The sequence below is a fragment of the Catharus ustulatus genome, chromosome 9 (assembly GCF_009819885.2).
Source record: "Catharus ustulatus isolate bCatUst1 chromosome 9, bCatUst1.pri.v2, whole genome shotgun sequence".
Taxonomy (NCBI): Eukaryota; Metazoa; Chordata; class Aves; order Passeriformes; family Turdidae; genus Catharus; species Catharus ustulatus.
The window spans coordinates 8,231,287-8,246,049 of NC_046229.1; the positions used below are offsets into that span (position 1 = coordinate 8,231,287).

The 14,763-nt window shown below is 41.8% G+C and overlaps 1 protein-coding gene across 6 annotated transcripts in view; it reads left to right on the forward strand.

Moving 5' to 3' along the window:
• BEND5 (BEN domain containing 5) overlaps nt 1-14,763 on the forward strand; it is a 547,523-nt gene that overhangs the window by 191,205 nt on the left and 341,555 nt on the right. Inside the window, exon 1 of one of the 6 annotated variants that reach the window (XM_033067183.2) lies at nt 6,412-6,786. The exons of 4 other annotated variants lie outside the window; for them this stretch is intronic. In XM_033067183.2, coding sequence (XP_032923074.1) covers nt 6,567-6,786 — 220 coding nt within the window. In that variant the 5' untranslated portion in view covers nt 6,412-6,566. Of the gene's footprint in view, nt 1-6,411; nt 6,787-14,763 lie in introns of those variants that run through there. One more of the 6 variants, XM_033067184.1, reaches the window with a different exon arrangement.

The window sequence follows — 14,763 nt, forward strand, 5'->3', positions numbered from 1 at the left end:
AAGACCCTCGAGGTTTCAAACACCTCTTGGATTATCAGTTTCCTACACCATTTTCTATTTTGAGGGAACACCTTCCTTGTAAGTGGGACAAAGATGAATGCCAATCATTTACGCTGTGTGAGATAAGAGGAGTCAGTCTGCTTTGAAAAATTGGAACAATTCTTGGGGGGGTCTATCACAGTTACCCCCTTGTATGGATTTTTGAGACCTGGGTTACAGCAACTCCTTCCAATTCACATTTGCTTGTTGTGTGTTGTTGTTTTTTGTTTGTTTTTTGGGTTTTTTTTAATTCACCTACTAGAGCAGACCAGGTGCAGCTTAATTTGTAACTCATAAACGATAAAGATGTCTGGTTGTACTTAGAGTGGAGAGGTTCAGAGAGCATAGAGAAGGATTTTAGATCAGGGAGCACTTTCACTTGCCAGCAGTTTCAGCTTTCATTTTCTGTTATTTTAATTTAAACATGATTATTAACAATACACAGCTGAGGAAGGCACTTTTCTGAAATATTCCAAGGATTATTCCTGCTCTGTTATCTCCCTTTCACCTTCCACAACAGGATTTTACGTGCTCACATTAGTTGATGTTTTTCAGAAGAGCAGCTGGTCCATCTCTGATTGTGACTTTCATTAGAAGTAGAAAACTTCACCTTCTGAAGAAGTGAGATGTGAGCACTAAGTCCTGGGAACATTTTCTAAAAACTAACTTTATAATGAAATATAACCAGCCTTGAAAGGGATTAGAAGGAATATGACAGGAGTATAAATTAAAAAGCACTGCGTTGTGAAAACATCTATTTAAGCAGTTTTGACTCTGCTTTCAGTCAATCCAATCCCTGCAGCTGCTGATTGTCCAGAACCTTCCAAAACAGCAAGAACCATCTCTGGAGCCTGTCCTCACTCTTGCTAAAATCAGATTTCTAAGGGAAAGTGGGAGTATGTGGAGGTACTTTTTTGGAAAAAATGCAGTCCTGCATTTTTAGTAGCTGACCTCCTTTCCTTCTGTGTCTATCCTACATTACTTGTATGAACCTCTCAAGCAGAATAGGTCTCTGCAGAAAAGGGCTGCAGGATCATCTTCCCTGTCAGTATGAGACATAAATGGTCGTTCAAGACAGAACAGTGCTGTACAGACATGAAAATAGAAAACCAAAATGAAAAGATTATGAAAAAGGGTCATTAATACCATCTTAGAGTATCTGTCTAAACCATAACATAATCACAGGCAGTGTCTAGTAATGATATTTTACACTGAAGCCCAAGGGTTACAAAAAGACTTTAGTCTTTGCCAAAAGAAAGTAACTTTTTCATCTGAAGTACAGAAGGAATCAAATTCTTGCAGTGGTGCAAAATCTATGTACGTAAAGCTACTTTTAGAGTCGTATTAGTAAAACGCCTGTCAAAAGCCAGGGGAAAGTCTGGTTTATAATAGGAAAGGGCAAATCTCAAATAAAATTTCCAGTTAGAGTGAAAATATATAGGCTGAAGCCATCAGTGGATGGTAGTAGCAATAAAGATCATTTGGGCTGCAAGAGCAATATCATCTCTAGAGCGGTTTTTGCAGACGGTGGCAATGGCACCTGAAGGACGCGTTTTACAGGTGAGCCAGCTCACACAGAGCCCTCCCGACTTTCCTCACAGGAAAGGAGTTTATCACATGGAAAACAGCATTTCCCTTGAGTGCAAAAAATGGCATTTAGCAAGATTTGGAATGGTGCACACAAGGGTGGGAGCTGTTTGAGGCCAGACAAGGCTGGGTGAGGGTGGGGAATTGCTGCTCTCACCGATGGTGCTGACTGGCAGCATCTCCTGGTTCCTGTTGACTTTCTGTGGGCACGGTTAACCTGTAATTTGGAAGAGGAAAATTCAGTCTGGCACACATTCCTGAAGGGCTGCCAGTCCCAGATCTATCCATTGCATAGCCTGCCAGAATGGGAAAGATAAGTACCTTACAGACCAGTATCCACAGCAACAGACACCAGAATTTTATATTTTTAATACATATAAAAACCCAAAGAAAATAATTACTTTTTCATTTTCCAATTTTATAATAGTAATAATGACCTTTAGGTCAGGAATTTTCAGCAGTTAATGACTGTCTAGCTTTTTCTTTGGTTCTTGGTTTCTCTAGCCAGTCATTAACAGTGAGAAAAGTGCCTTCTCCTGTGGACACTTTGGCTTAATCGTTACCTTTTCATGCTACAGAATGCACCAGCTGGGAAATAAGTGTCTCCTATGTGAATGGATCCATAAAGTGTTCCCTGGGTTTCATTTCTTTGAAAGAATATTCTGTGAGGGTGTGAGAGTTTACTGTAAAAGATGATTAAGTATTATCCACAGCCCTGAGAAAAGTTAGATCACTCGGAGGACTGAAGATGGTTTAAGGCCATAGATTTCAAAAGATTAAATCTTCAGAATTTATCTGTGTAATCTAGGTTCCCTTACTCTTGGTAATGGAGTGCTTTGGAATTATATATGGACACAAATATTTCCTTATCCATCTTCTAGGATCACACAGGAACAGGACCTCTTTTTTTGTTGTTGTTTGTATTTTTATATGTTATAACGGTGATGCTGAAAGCACAGTGGCAACAGTGTCTCAAAAGTTAAAATTTATTTTAAAATATAAAGGGAAACAACCCTCTGGAATACTTACCCTGCTCCATCAGGACAGCAGATTCCCTCCTTCCAACCTCCCTCTTTCTCAAAACACCTAGAAGTTGCACATGACTTTGTTCACAGGAAAATTCATTTATACATGGAAATGACTTTGTATTGCACTTCATTGTAAGGTAAAAAATGCAAACCACGGAATGGAGGTATCTTCTGATCACTCTGTGATCATGTTCTTTATAAAAATTAGCCAGATTGTGAGTATATTGTATGACTGAACATACATAAACCTTTGAACAGTCTTCAGTTCTTGTGCACTGTTAGCAGAGTTCTTCTTCAACCTGTGTGTCTTTTAATGCCATTGTTCCAATACAGTGTTACCCAAAAATATTGCGAATATATCTTCTCTTCAAGGTATATTTGAGCTTGAAAACAATTATGTAAGAGATGCATTACTTGGAAGACAAATAAATTCACAAGAAAACAACGGTTTTCTAAACCACATATTCAGTGTGTAGGGATTCCTAGTAGTAGTAGTCCAATGTATGGTTACTGCTGAAGAGTCAGGTAGAAGTGAAGCATAAAAGAAAATGGGAATTTCTTCTTTAGCAGATTTAAAGTCAATATGGTGTCCTTTGAGAATTTGGCACTAAATATGGAATAATGTGAATGATGAGCCTAATGTTTTGCTGTGAAAACAGGTTTAGCACTTGCATAACTTTTATTGGAACTATTAGCTTTTTATTTAATGTCTTTAAGTGAAAACACACAGTGCACATGAAAGCTGCAGACATCGGCTTTTGCTTGAATGCTTTTTTTATTTTTCAAGAAAAGTAACACCTGCAAAATATAAGTAGCGTTCCAAGAAAGAGCAGCTCAGGAGTCCCACAAGGGCTGGGACTGTGCTCTGTGGTTTCTCCACTCTTGGAGTGACAGTATTACTTTCTAAGCTGGGGCTCGATTTGCATTTTGAAAGTACAACAATTTACTTCTCAGCAGGGCTGTGCTGTTTCTAAAAGGCTGGACTGGCTCGAGGATTTAATTCCAGTGAAGTTCCAGTAATTCCCTTAACAATGAGTTTTAAAATCTACACCTTTAAGATAGCTCTGCACCTTTAAACTTCAAGCTCAACTCTGTGTTAAAGCAGCTGGCTAACCATTAGTAGAAATGGGAAAGGTCCAAAAGACAGGAGTGACAAGTGACTTGTGTTTCATTCACTGCTTTAATGGATTTTTCCTCAGATTCACAGCTAACCAGTGTAGATTATTTATAGATTTTAAAGCTAGAAATTAACACTGTTCCTTGTAGGCAGAAGAAAAAATGTATGGGATCATTAATAATTCTTTAGTATTATAATGCCTTCTGGCTCAACCTGTGTGCAAGGGACCAAGAGTAAACATGCATTTATCATCCTGACCCTTATCTGTTCCCAAAAACGTCCTTCAGTGGAGACCTGTGAAACAGCCTGCCTAAAGGATTTGAGACTTTTCATTTTTTTTTTTTTTTCTGCTGATACAAAAATCTTTACAGTCTTCCCTGTAATTGAATATTAAAATTTAAAATATTGCAAACACCAGTTTAGAGTGTTCCCTTTCCCCAAAAACCCCAGCCAACCAACAAACCCACTATGGTGCTAGCTGCCTTCACATGAAGCCTTTTGGTTTTCTTTCATTGGAACAAATTACCCAGGCATCCTTGGTATCCAGAGATCTCTCCCTTTCCAATTTAAAACTATTTTTTGTGTCCTGACCTTCTCTTTGTTTCCTTTTATTTCCAGTTTTACCATTGCTCTGAGTTCCTTTCCCTGGACAGCAGCCTTACACACCCCTAATGGAATTCAGCTGTGGAGGGAACACAATCCTGGCAGGAGAGAGTCTACCCAATCTCTCACTGGCCCCTGAACTTAGTGGGACAAAACTGTCCTTCACATAATTTTAACAGTCCATGGAGTAATTCCAGCAATCAGCCTGTCCTGTCATCTCTCTGCAGCTCCCTGTACCCCACTGTAACACGAGGTAGGGGAGACAGCAGTGCTACAGCAGCTGGTATTGTTTGATCAGCAACACAATCCTTGCTGGAATTTCAATTCCCTCACAGACTCGCTACTAGAATACATTTGTCATCCATACTTTGTAGCACACTTATATTTGCCTGTAATTACACACCAGTCTGGCAATACTTTATTGTTAACATAAAGTACTGCCATTTAAATCCCCAATCTTAAACTGGAGTATTTGCAAAACTCTGTAATTGCTAAAATAATAAAGCTGCCATTACTGTATGGGAAGTTTACAGCTTGTTGGTGAAATGCTTACATTGGCTTAACTACACCTGTATGGTTTCCTTATGTTTTCATGTGCTGTTTAAGACACATTTCTGGCACTGTCACAGAATGGCTGAGGCTGGAAGAGCCTCAGGAGCTTACCTAATCCAGCCTCTGCTCAAGGGGTTGCCCAAGACCACGTCCAGATGCTTTTGAGTTACCTCCAACTCAACTTTATGGAAACTCCATAAGCTCTCTGGAAACCTGTGCCAGTGCTCAGTCAAAACTAAACTCCATGTTTTCCAGTTTGTGGTCTGTCCCCATGTAGGAGGAAGTCTATAAAAGATAACCAGGCAAAACAAGTTCAGTGTGGTTTTACTCAGTGCAACGGGCACAGATAGTACTGCAAATGCCTGGGGATATGAAAACCCACAAAGACGATGTATTTTGGTTTCATTTTGTGTTGGTGTTTTGTAAACAAAAAACTTGTGATGCCCCTCTCTCATACTCATTCTGTGATTTTTTTTTTTCTATTTTTACATAAATAGTCCTCCCCATGTGATTGTTCTGTTGCTAAGTCTGGTTGGATAAAACAGACCTCAGGAACAGAAAATGCAGTAAGAGTCTGCTCTGAACCATAAGCGGTTTTGCCACATTATCCTTTCACATGTGAATCTCAAAACATCCATACTCAGTATCTAAATGTTTGGGAATTTGAGATAAAATTTCCACCGTCTCTAACCCTTGTAACCCTCCAAAGGTGACCACCAAGTTGATCAGAGCGATGGAGCACCTCTCCAAGGAGGAAAGACTGAGAGAATCGGGATTGTTCCGCTTGGAGAAGGCTTCAGCGTGACCTTATTACGGCCTTGCAGCACCTGAAAGGGACTTAGGGGAAAGATGAGGAGAGACTTATTACAAGAGCATGTAGTGAATGGACAGAGGGGAACAGCTTCAAATTGAAAGAGTGAATTTCACTCACACTAGGTTTAGATTGGTTGTCACGGAAATTCTTTAGGATGGACAGGGTGGTGAGGCCGTGGTACAGGTTGTGCACAGAAGTCACGGATGCCCCATCCCTGGCAGTGTCCAAGGCCAGGCTGGATGGGGCTCTGAGCAACCCGGGACAGCACGGTCGGAACGAGATGATCTTTAGGGTCTCTTCCCACATGAACCACTCCACGATTCTCTGGAACAAAACCTATTTCTGCGGCACATGTGAACGGAGTTTTGAGGGCAAAAAGAATTCCCACAGGCCTTTCCTGGGGCCGTGCTCCGGCCAGGGACGTGGGAGCCGTGACCCGTGTCCCTGGCGCAGGTGCCGGGGCCGTGCGAGCCGTGCGGGCTGTGTGTGCCCGGCCGGGCGGCGGGGCTGTGGGCCGGCCCGGGGCCGTGCGGACTGTGTGTGCCCGGCGGGGCCGTGCGGGCTGTGTGTGCCCGGCCGGGCGGTGGGGCCGTGCGGGCCGCGGGCGCGGCGCTGTTTGCGGCGGACAGTGAACGGGGCCGGGGCCGCCGCCGCTCCCCCCGCCCGGGCCCGCCCCGCTCGCGTCGCTCCGCGCTGGATTGCTCGCGCCTGGCCGGCGCCGTCTGGGGCCCGGCGGGCGGCGCGGCCAGGCCCGCTCAGCCGAGCGCAGAGGCGGCCGCAGGAACAATACGGCGGCGGGCGCGGAGCCGCGCGGCCGCCCCGCACCATGTACGCGTTCGTGCGGTTCCTAGAGGACAACGTGTGCTACGCGCTGCCCGTGTCCCGCGTGCGGGACTTCAGCCCCACCTCCCAGCAGGACTTCGACAACCAGAAGGTCTACACCGTGTACCGCAACCCCGAGGAGGCGGCGGACGAGGACGACGAGAGCCCCGGCGAGTGGGGCGACCGGCTGCTGCTGCACAAGGCCCAGATCCTGGCGCTGGCAGGTGAGGGCGGGCCGGGCCGGGCGGCGGGGGCGATGCCGCCCCCTCCCCGCTGAGGGAGGGAGGGAGGGGGCGCGGGCGGGGGGCGCGGGGCCGGGCTGGGGAGGGGCAGCTCCGAGCGGGCCCGGGCCCGAGGGTCGCTTTCCAAAACCCCCGCGACCCCCGGGATGCCCCCCGCGGTACCCCGAGGATGGAAGGGTGGGGGGGTGGTGGTGGTGGGGACGGGGACGGTGGAAACTTAAAAAAAAAAAAAAAAAGTTTAGGTTTTCGTCTGCGGCTTATTTATAGTGCATGGAGTCATTTGTGTATCTTTGTAGTTGTTGGCAAATTTGAGGGGTGCTGTTTTATGTCCGCTTTGTTAGTTTAAGTGACTTCACGAATTGGAAGGCAGTAGTGGAACCAGATCTCCAGGTACTGCTCTTGTGGAGAGGGGGCTTGCTTCGTTTGATTTGTTTCACGTTTAAAGATAACAAATGTTTCCAAGATAAGAGGAGCAATTAGAGCGAATAGTAGGAAATAACCCGGTGTTTTGGCCATTTGAAGGTGTTCAGCCCTTGTGAGATAGTGCTGTTGGTACATTGCCCCCAGATAGTGACTCTTTGGCTGAGTGTTTCCTTGAAGACTTTGTGTTGTTTCCTCGCTGCCATAGTCATAGTTGACATGGAAAGGAAGTTTGGTGGTTGTAGGAAATTGCTGGTTAGTGTGGACTTGCCCAATAGGTTTCTGGAAGATTATAATGACCATTTGAAATGTCAGTCTGGGTAGCAAAGAGGACACGGGGTTCTTATCCTGACTTTTCCACTTTGGGCTAAGTGCTGGTTATGTCTGTTTCCCCGAATATGGAATGGGTTTAAAACACTCTTTTGTTTAGTATTGAGCTCTTAGAAGGCAGTGCTGAGTTCTAATGTCTAAACAGAGTAACTGGGTGCAAAAGTCATGTATAACTGGTGTTTTTCTTATTTTATTTTTGGAAGTTAACAGTTCCCAAGCCGGTTTAACCTGGTGGTGGCCCAGTTTGTCCCTGCTCAGCCAGTGACTTTTGCCATTATCCTGTTTCTAGTATTGGCCATAAACAAATACGTCAAAAGAACCAGGAACAGCCAATCATGAGTTCCCTGCAAAGCTTTTCCAGTTTCTGAGTGTTCACAACTCCAGAAGTTCAGAGGAGTGGATTCTCCTGCTAAGTTTGTATTGTCCTGTGCCAGCCCATATTTTGCCTGTCCTGCCTGTGGCAGAGTGTATGTGAAGTGTTTCTTGCAGGTTCCCTGTCAGATCCTCTTTCCAAAGGCAGCATCCCATTGGACTTCTCCTTCCTCTGTCCCACTGGGGAACAGGGCCCTTTCCGTTCCTCCTGTCTGTCTCAGCACAGCTAAAGTGCTCCTGAGAAATACTCAGAAACAGACTCTTTGCTCACATGTTGAGCCCACAAAGTTGCCTGCTTAGTTTTGCCAGTTCCTTTGTTCCAGGCAGAGGCTGTGTCTGCTCAAGATATGCTCTCCTGAATTTTTCTGTACAGTTTCTTTTTGTTTCATGTCTTTTGAACCAGAACAAACCAATATATGCTGTTTCCTCCAGAGAACAGGACTTGTTACCTGTATTAGTGATTTGCACTAATTGCTCTCCAGAGATTCTAATTTCTACAGGAAATTCTCCCCTTGAGCAGGGAACACAAAGAAACACACAGCTGTCTTTATTACAGCTGTCACATCTCAGTATATTCGGACTAGATCTGTGTTTTGCATTCTTGGAAAACTTCTCACCTGAACACCAAATGAGTCTTTACTTCTGTGCTTCTTTCCACCCTGTACCATTTAAAAATACCTTGGGTGAATTCAACAGAAATTGTATGCAAAGGGTCACTTCTAAACTTGTTGTCTCTCCCCAAAATGTTAATATTGGTGTTTGTTTTTATTGTGGTTAAAAACCTTGGAGAGAAAACTTGGTCTTCCATGAAGACATCATAGCACAATTCTTGCTTTGTAGTGATCAACTCAGATTGTTGCAAGTTTTTATGGCAAACATTGCAAGTGTAACATTATACTAACTGCTTGTTTAGTTACAAATAATTTTGCAAGTCTGCAATAATGTTTCACACACCAGTACGGAACTTTTAATTCTAAAGGTTTCCAGCATATTTTAGTAACAAGGTAAATAATGTGTATAAAGTTGCTTTTATATTTAAAATATACATAGTTGATTTTGAATTTTTTGGGGAGGAACCCTTAACTGCACAAACCATACATCAGTGACTTTAAGGGATTATTACTTTGGTTCAAGAATTCCCCTTTAAAAAGGGGTTTCAGGTTCAAAGTTATGCTACAAATATTAAATTAAATAAACAACAAAAAAGAGTAAGAGGGCGAAATGGGGGCTTTTGAGCCTGAAGATTGTTCTTTTACAGTTTGAATGGTGACCAATTTTCTTGCATGTAAAGCTTCTCAACTAAGCAAAGTTTTGGCTTTTTATATATATTTTCATGATCAAACACTGTCCATGCAGTGGAAATCAATCATAGTTTGAGAAACAGATACATTTGTTTTTCCTTTCTAGCAACTTGAAAAAAGAAGGAAAGAAAGAACACAGATACAAGACATATATTAATGTTTTTTTCCTTTTGGAAAGAGTTTTTCTTTCCTGTTATGTCTAAAGAAATTTAGATACCTTTCAAACTTCTACCCTTGGAATGTAGGAAGTCACACAGGCCTAAGTACAGGTTTATGCCCATAATGCAAAGCTTTATTAGAGCATTGGCTGTGTAAAGAGTTCATAAAACAATTGTCCTCTTTTGGGAGAGTCTGGAAGCAATTCTTTGATCCTTTGTGCTGAGGTTGGATGGTTGGAAGCCAGTGCAATTGTGAGGGATATTGTTGCTACAGAACAGAGTGCTGCTGTAAAGGCATCAGAAGTTAAAAAAGGAAAAATAGAAGAGGGAGGTGTGTTTTACATGCTCAGAGTATCAGGTAATTGTGAGAGACTTGGTATGTGGTGGAGATGAATGCTGTTGTCTTTTATTCTGTGGGGAGTAGTACATGACAGTGTCAGAGAAGAGTTGCAGATGAACTCTGAGCAACTGTGCCTTCCCTTGTGTCCCTGTGTGCATGGTTGGGAACTGCTGAGACTGCTGGGATGTGGTAGCCTGGGAAACTTCCACTTTTTCAGAAATTAGCCAAAGTCTAGGGCTCAAAACAGAAAGGCTCACCTGGCTCAGAGTGTTCTAGACCTTCCAGCCACAGAAGGCATATTAAAGTGAATGTCTCTTTCTTTAACAAGTTCACCATTTGGCTACCAGCAGTTGATGCTATGTACTAATAAAGGAATAATTTTACTTGCCTCTTGAAAATAGAGCTCAGCAGACTGGAGTTTGACTACAGAGCAGTTTATTGAGGTGACGTAAGCTGGTCTGTCTTGTTGAGAATACAAAAATAGCAGACAATTTTCAGGAAGAGCTTGAGTCTGTCTTCCTGATCATCTACACCCTTCCTTTTTCTTCTTTTCTCAAAATGCTCCAAAGCTGTTTTTTCTGGTCCCCCTCCTTGACACACATATGCCACTTGCAGCTTTTCCACACTTGTCTAATAGTCACTGGCAGAATGTTATCTATGAGCATGTGCACCTTACAGCAGCTTGATCTTCAGATGACTCCACTGGAGCTTTGTCTTTCTTTTCTAAGTGATGACTGTTAGGTGGATTGAATTGAGTTTCAGGGACTTCTGAAAGTTCCCTACTTCAGGCTATGTTTGTTAACAAGTAAATAATTGTGCTCTCTAGCTGCTGCCCTCAACATTTCCCACCCACACTTTCATAGCAAACATATCTCCATCAGATTCTCACAGCAATTCCTTTGCTGCCACAGCAAATGTGTTAATACCTGGTGCATCCCTATCCTTTCTTGCCCCTTGATAAAATGTTATGCTCCACTTTTTATTGGAGTAGGTTATGTGACTTCTAATTAATTTATTTATTTATTTATTTTAGTTTTAAGAGCCTGTGCAGCTCATGGTGAGATGTTACTGTGTATTTCAGAAGGATGTAAAATCTCTATTCATAGAAAAAAAAAATGAATTAAATGATTCTAGGACTGAGTTTTGAGTAAGGTTGGTAGTGTTTCAATTTCTTGGTGTGTATCCAAGCTTCTTTGCTGTGGAAAGTTTATGGAGGAAAGACTCTTTGTCAAATTCTGTAATACAGGAAAAATGTGCAATATGAGAGTTTAGATTATATTAAGAATATGTCAGATTTAGGTCAGGAAGTCATCTTGATGTGTAATATTTAAATGCAGGCTTTTATTGGTATTTCTGTAGTCTTGGGCTTCTCTGTAGATTTTCCTGCTTGCATCATTCCAACAGCTTGGGGAGTTGGAGCACACAAAGCAGGTCCTGCTTTGTCCCCTTGCTCCATCCCGTGCTCCTGCATGCTCCACATGTCCCATTTCCTTTCCCAGGGCAGTGGAAGGGTGAATGAACCATTGTGGTGGGGACAGCTGACTCTTTGTTCCCAGGAATCTCTGAGCCTGTCCCCTGCTAGGATACATTGCTTGGATGTGTGACAGACACCTGGGGAGAAATGGCACAAGGAAAAATGTCAGAGCACCTGCAGATGCTTCTCCCTGGGGTTGTCCTGAGTAAAGAAGTGCCTGGAAGAGGTTGCAGGAAACCTCCCAGTACTGGTAGTGGTTCCTCACAGGCTCTTTTTAATTTGTTTGGTTCTTCCTGGGCTGGTTTGGGAGTACTTGGTATGAGCTTTTGTGTTGCTGTCCTTGAACAGCAAGTCCAGCTGTCCGTATGCTGGTGTCACCTCCTGTGCCTGTGCAGGGCTTGCCATGCCAAGGGCCCACTCCAATCATTGAGAGAAACTAAGCCCAGCAGTTTAGCACTGCTGAAGTAACCTTGTTCAGAATAATAATTTTATTTTTCGATTTTTAAAAAAAATTTGCTGTGATATTTAATGTGCATGGCCACTTTGTCACCCTTAGCTGAAATGCTACTGCTGTGTTTTTACCTTTTCAGCAGATAAAAGAGCTGGCTGTACACAGAGGTTCAGCAACTCATTTTCTATAGCAGAGTAACTAACTACTTCACACTCCTAAATATAGTCCTGAACACAAGTGTGGCAGTTTTCATGAAAAATATTTAAAGCTAAATTTCACACTCATTTTGTATTTGATCCATTTCTGGTTTATTTTTAACTCATGTAAGATGAAGGGTGGTGGACTTTTTTCTCTTCTTCTAAATTCTAGTGTAGGAGCATATCTGAGACACGAAGGACTTGTACAAAGGCACAATTTTGTGGGGTCTTTTTGATGTTGTTTCTGTTTGTTCAGTGTTGAAGCCTTATGGCACATTGACACAAAGCTAAATGGCAGCAGCAAAAACATTTTGGAACTTTTAAAACTCTAATGGTTTGGAATAACCCTAATGAGTGTGGTGATGTCATCAGCAAACTAAAATGCCAGTAAAAATTAATTAAAAATCTGAGATTTATCTGTGCAAGAAGATTTTGCACTTATATTTAATTTACTCTGTTTCTATATTACCATGCTTATTCTGAGTATACATTTTTTTTGGTTTATCATTAACCCTTCTCAACTGACCTGCTTGTTCCTCAGTCACATTTGCTTTTTGCTTCACCTTAATAGTCTGAAGTCATTTATTTTTATAACATAAAGACATACACGTGATTTACACTATTGCTGTTTTTCTTAGTACCTGTGTTGCACCACTTAATACCAATTATGCTTGTAAATGTTGTATAAGCTCAGCTAGCATACAGTAAAAACATGAAATTCAGAATTTTAATAAAATTGACTTCAAAGATAGTATGGTTATGGTAGCTATGGTAACTAAAACTAATTAAAATATGCTAAAATTTGCAGGGGAGTGAAAAGGGAAAAAATGTAACTTGATGTTTTTGTGTTCATAATTTAACAGTAAAACATTTTTTCCAGTGTATTGCCTAAGTGCCAGTCAGTCAATTATTTGCATTTTTTAAGAATTCCTTTAAAAATAGTAGTGGCTGAACCACATTGTGGTTTTTGTATGGAAACTTAAAAAAATGCATAAATCTACCTGCTATTTGCATAGTGAGCTTATTCCTTGGGCAGAGATGTTGAGGAGGTTTCCTGGAGTGCTCTCTGTGGTGCAGCTTTACCTGCTGGACAGCTCATGGGCAGCATCTCCATGGCTTTGTGGCCTGTGTGACCATCACATCATCACAGGGTTTGGTCCTAATATAATTGTGCAGTGTAATACAGATGGGCTGCTGAGGGCAGCCAGATTGACAAATTATAGCTGTCATTGAGATTGATGGTCTCTTCAAATGAACTTTTGAACTTCTAAAGAAGTGCATAGCTTTTGTTCTAAATATTTTTGTAAAATATTTATTATGTTCCAGTTTCTGAAAAGTAAAGCCCATAGTTGAGTTTCATGTTAGGTGCAGAGGAGGGATTTAAAGGATGGCATTTTCACATCCTGCTTGTTTTCAGGGTTTCTTTTAAATTTAATGGTAGTGCTGTATCAGTGTATTTGTTTCAGAAAGGATTAAGAGAGTTGTTCCATAATAGCTGTAATCCTTTGTGTTTGACATGTGCAGAGTATTGTACAAATATTAACAAATCTGTACAACACTTCAGTGGGCTAGATGGGGACAGTAAGATGAAAAGTTTGAATTATTCAAGGTCAGTATTTTAAGTAAATATTGGATCCGGGATTAAAACCATCCTCAGTCTTGTAGAGAGCATGATTTCCTGTTTCTCAGCAAAGTCTTTTCTTAACTTGATTGTCCAGCTCCATGTGTTTGTGCTGCAGCCAAGTTCTAGTACCAGTAAAAGTTAAATGAAAGGGAGAGTTTTGCTTACAAAGAATAATGACTATTTTTAGTTGTATTCGTTTGAGCCGTGGTTAATTATTTTTGTTGAGACTTTGTATTCACTTCTGAACTGAAAAATAGATTTCATATTAATAATGGAAATTAAGGAAGAAAATGCATGGAAGTTTTTCTTGCAGATCTGTAGATCTCAACAATCTGCTGATAAGTGAGCACATGCAAAAGGAGAGTGTTACAAAATGCTTGAGTGTCTTCATGTGCATTAGAAATTTGACTACAATTAGGTGGCCTTATCAGTAACTCACTCCTACTGGAATTAGACTGGTTATCTCAGTTGGTCCGCTGGAAGAAAAATTGCATTGGGACCTCAACATTATTTGCTTCAGTAGCTGGCATGGTAGGGATTTTTTTAGTTTTAGTTTGTTTTGGGTTTTGTGAGAGCAGCAGCAGGTCCATGCTCTGTGCATTTACTTGTGTTGTTGTATTAAATATTAATGAGCAAGAGCCAGTCTTGATGTTGGACTTCAGAGGTTTATATAATCTGTGCTCTGCTGTAGAGTTTTGGCTCCTTTATCCTTCTCTCCCTTCTTTAGTGCCTTTGTACCAAGCAGGTGTGGCTTTCTCTCCATCATCAGTGAGCAGTCCTGGTTCAGGCTCTTGGCACATCATCCTTCTTACCCATCATCTCTAAACCTGTCAAGGAGTGGTTTAAGACCTTTCTATCTTGCCTTTCCGCAGTTTGATTAAGAATTATTTTCACCCTGTTTCCTATTCTTTAGACTTTATTGAAATTCACTTCACAAGATTTAACAGCCTTTTGGGCCAGTTCCTCAAGTGCGTGTCTTCACCTTCCTGTGCTTATCAGCCCTGCCTGTCACAGCACTGCTTGATGTGTTGTTCTTCCCTGACTTCTTTGCTCACTCTTCTTTGTGCTCTAAAGACAACTTTCCAGTCACTCATTTGTGTGTTGCTGTCATTTTCTCTTCCTGGGGAAGTGCTGCAGAACTACTTAGTTCTTAAAATTTTGGGAGTGATACAAGTCCAGATGATGGCATCTCTCAGCTCTGCCTTTTTATTGCTAACTTTTCTCACTTACATTTTTTTTCTCAGCTTCCTTTTCTGACACCCTTAGCAGAAATCTTTTTCAGCTTATGCTTA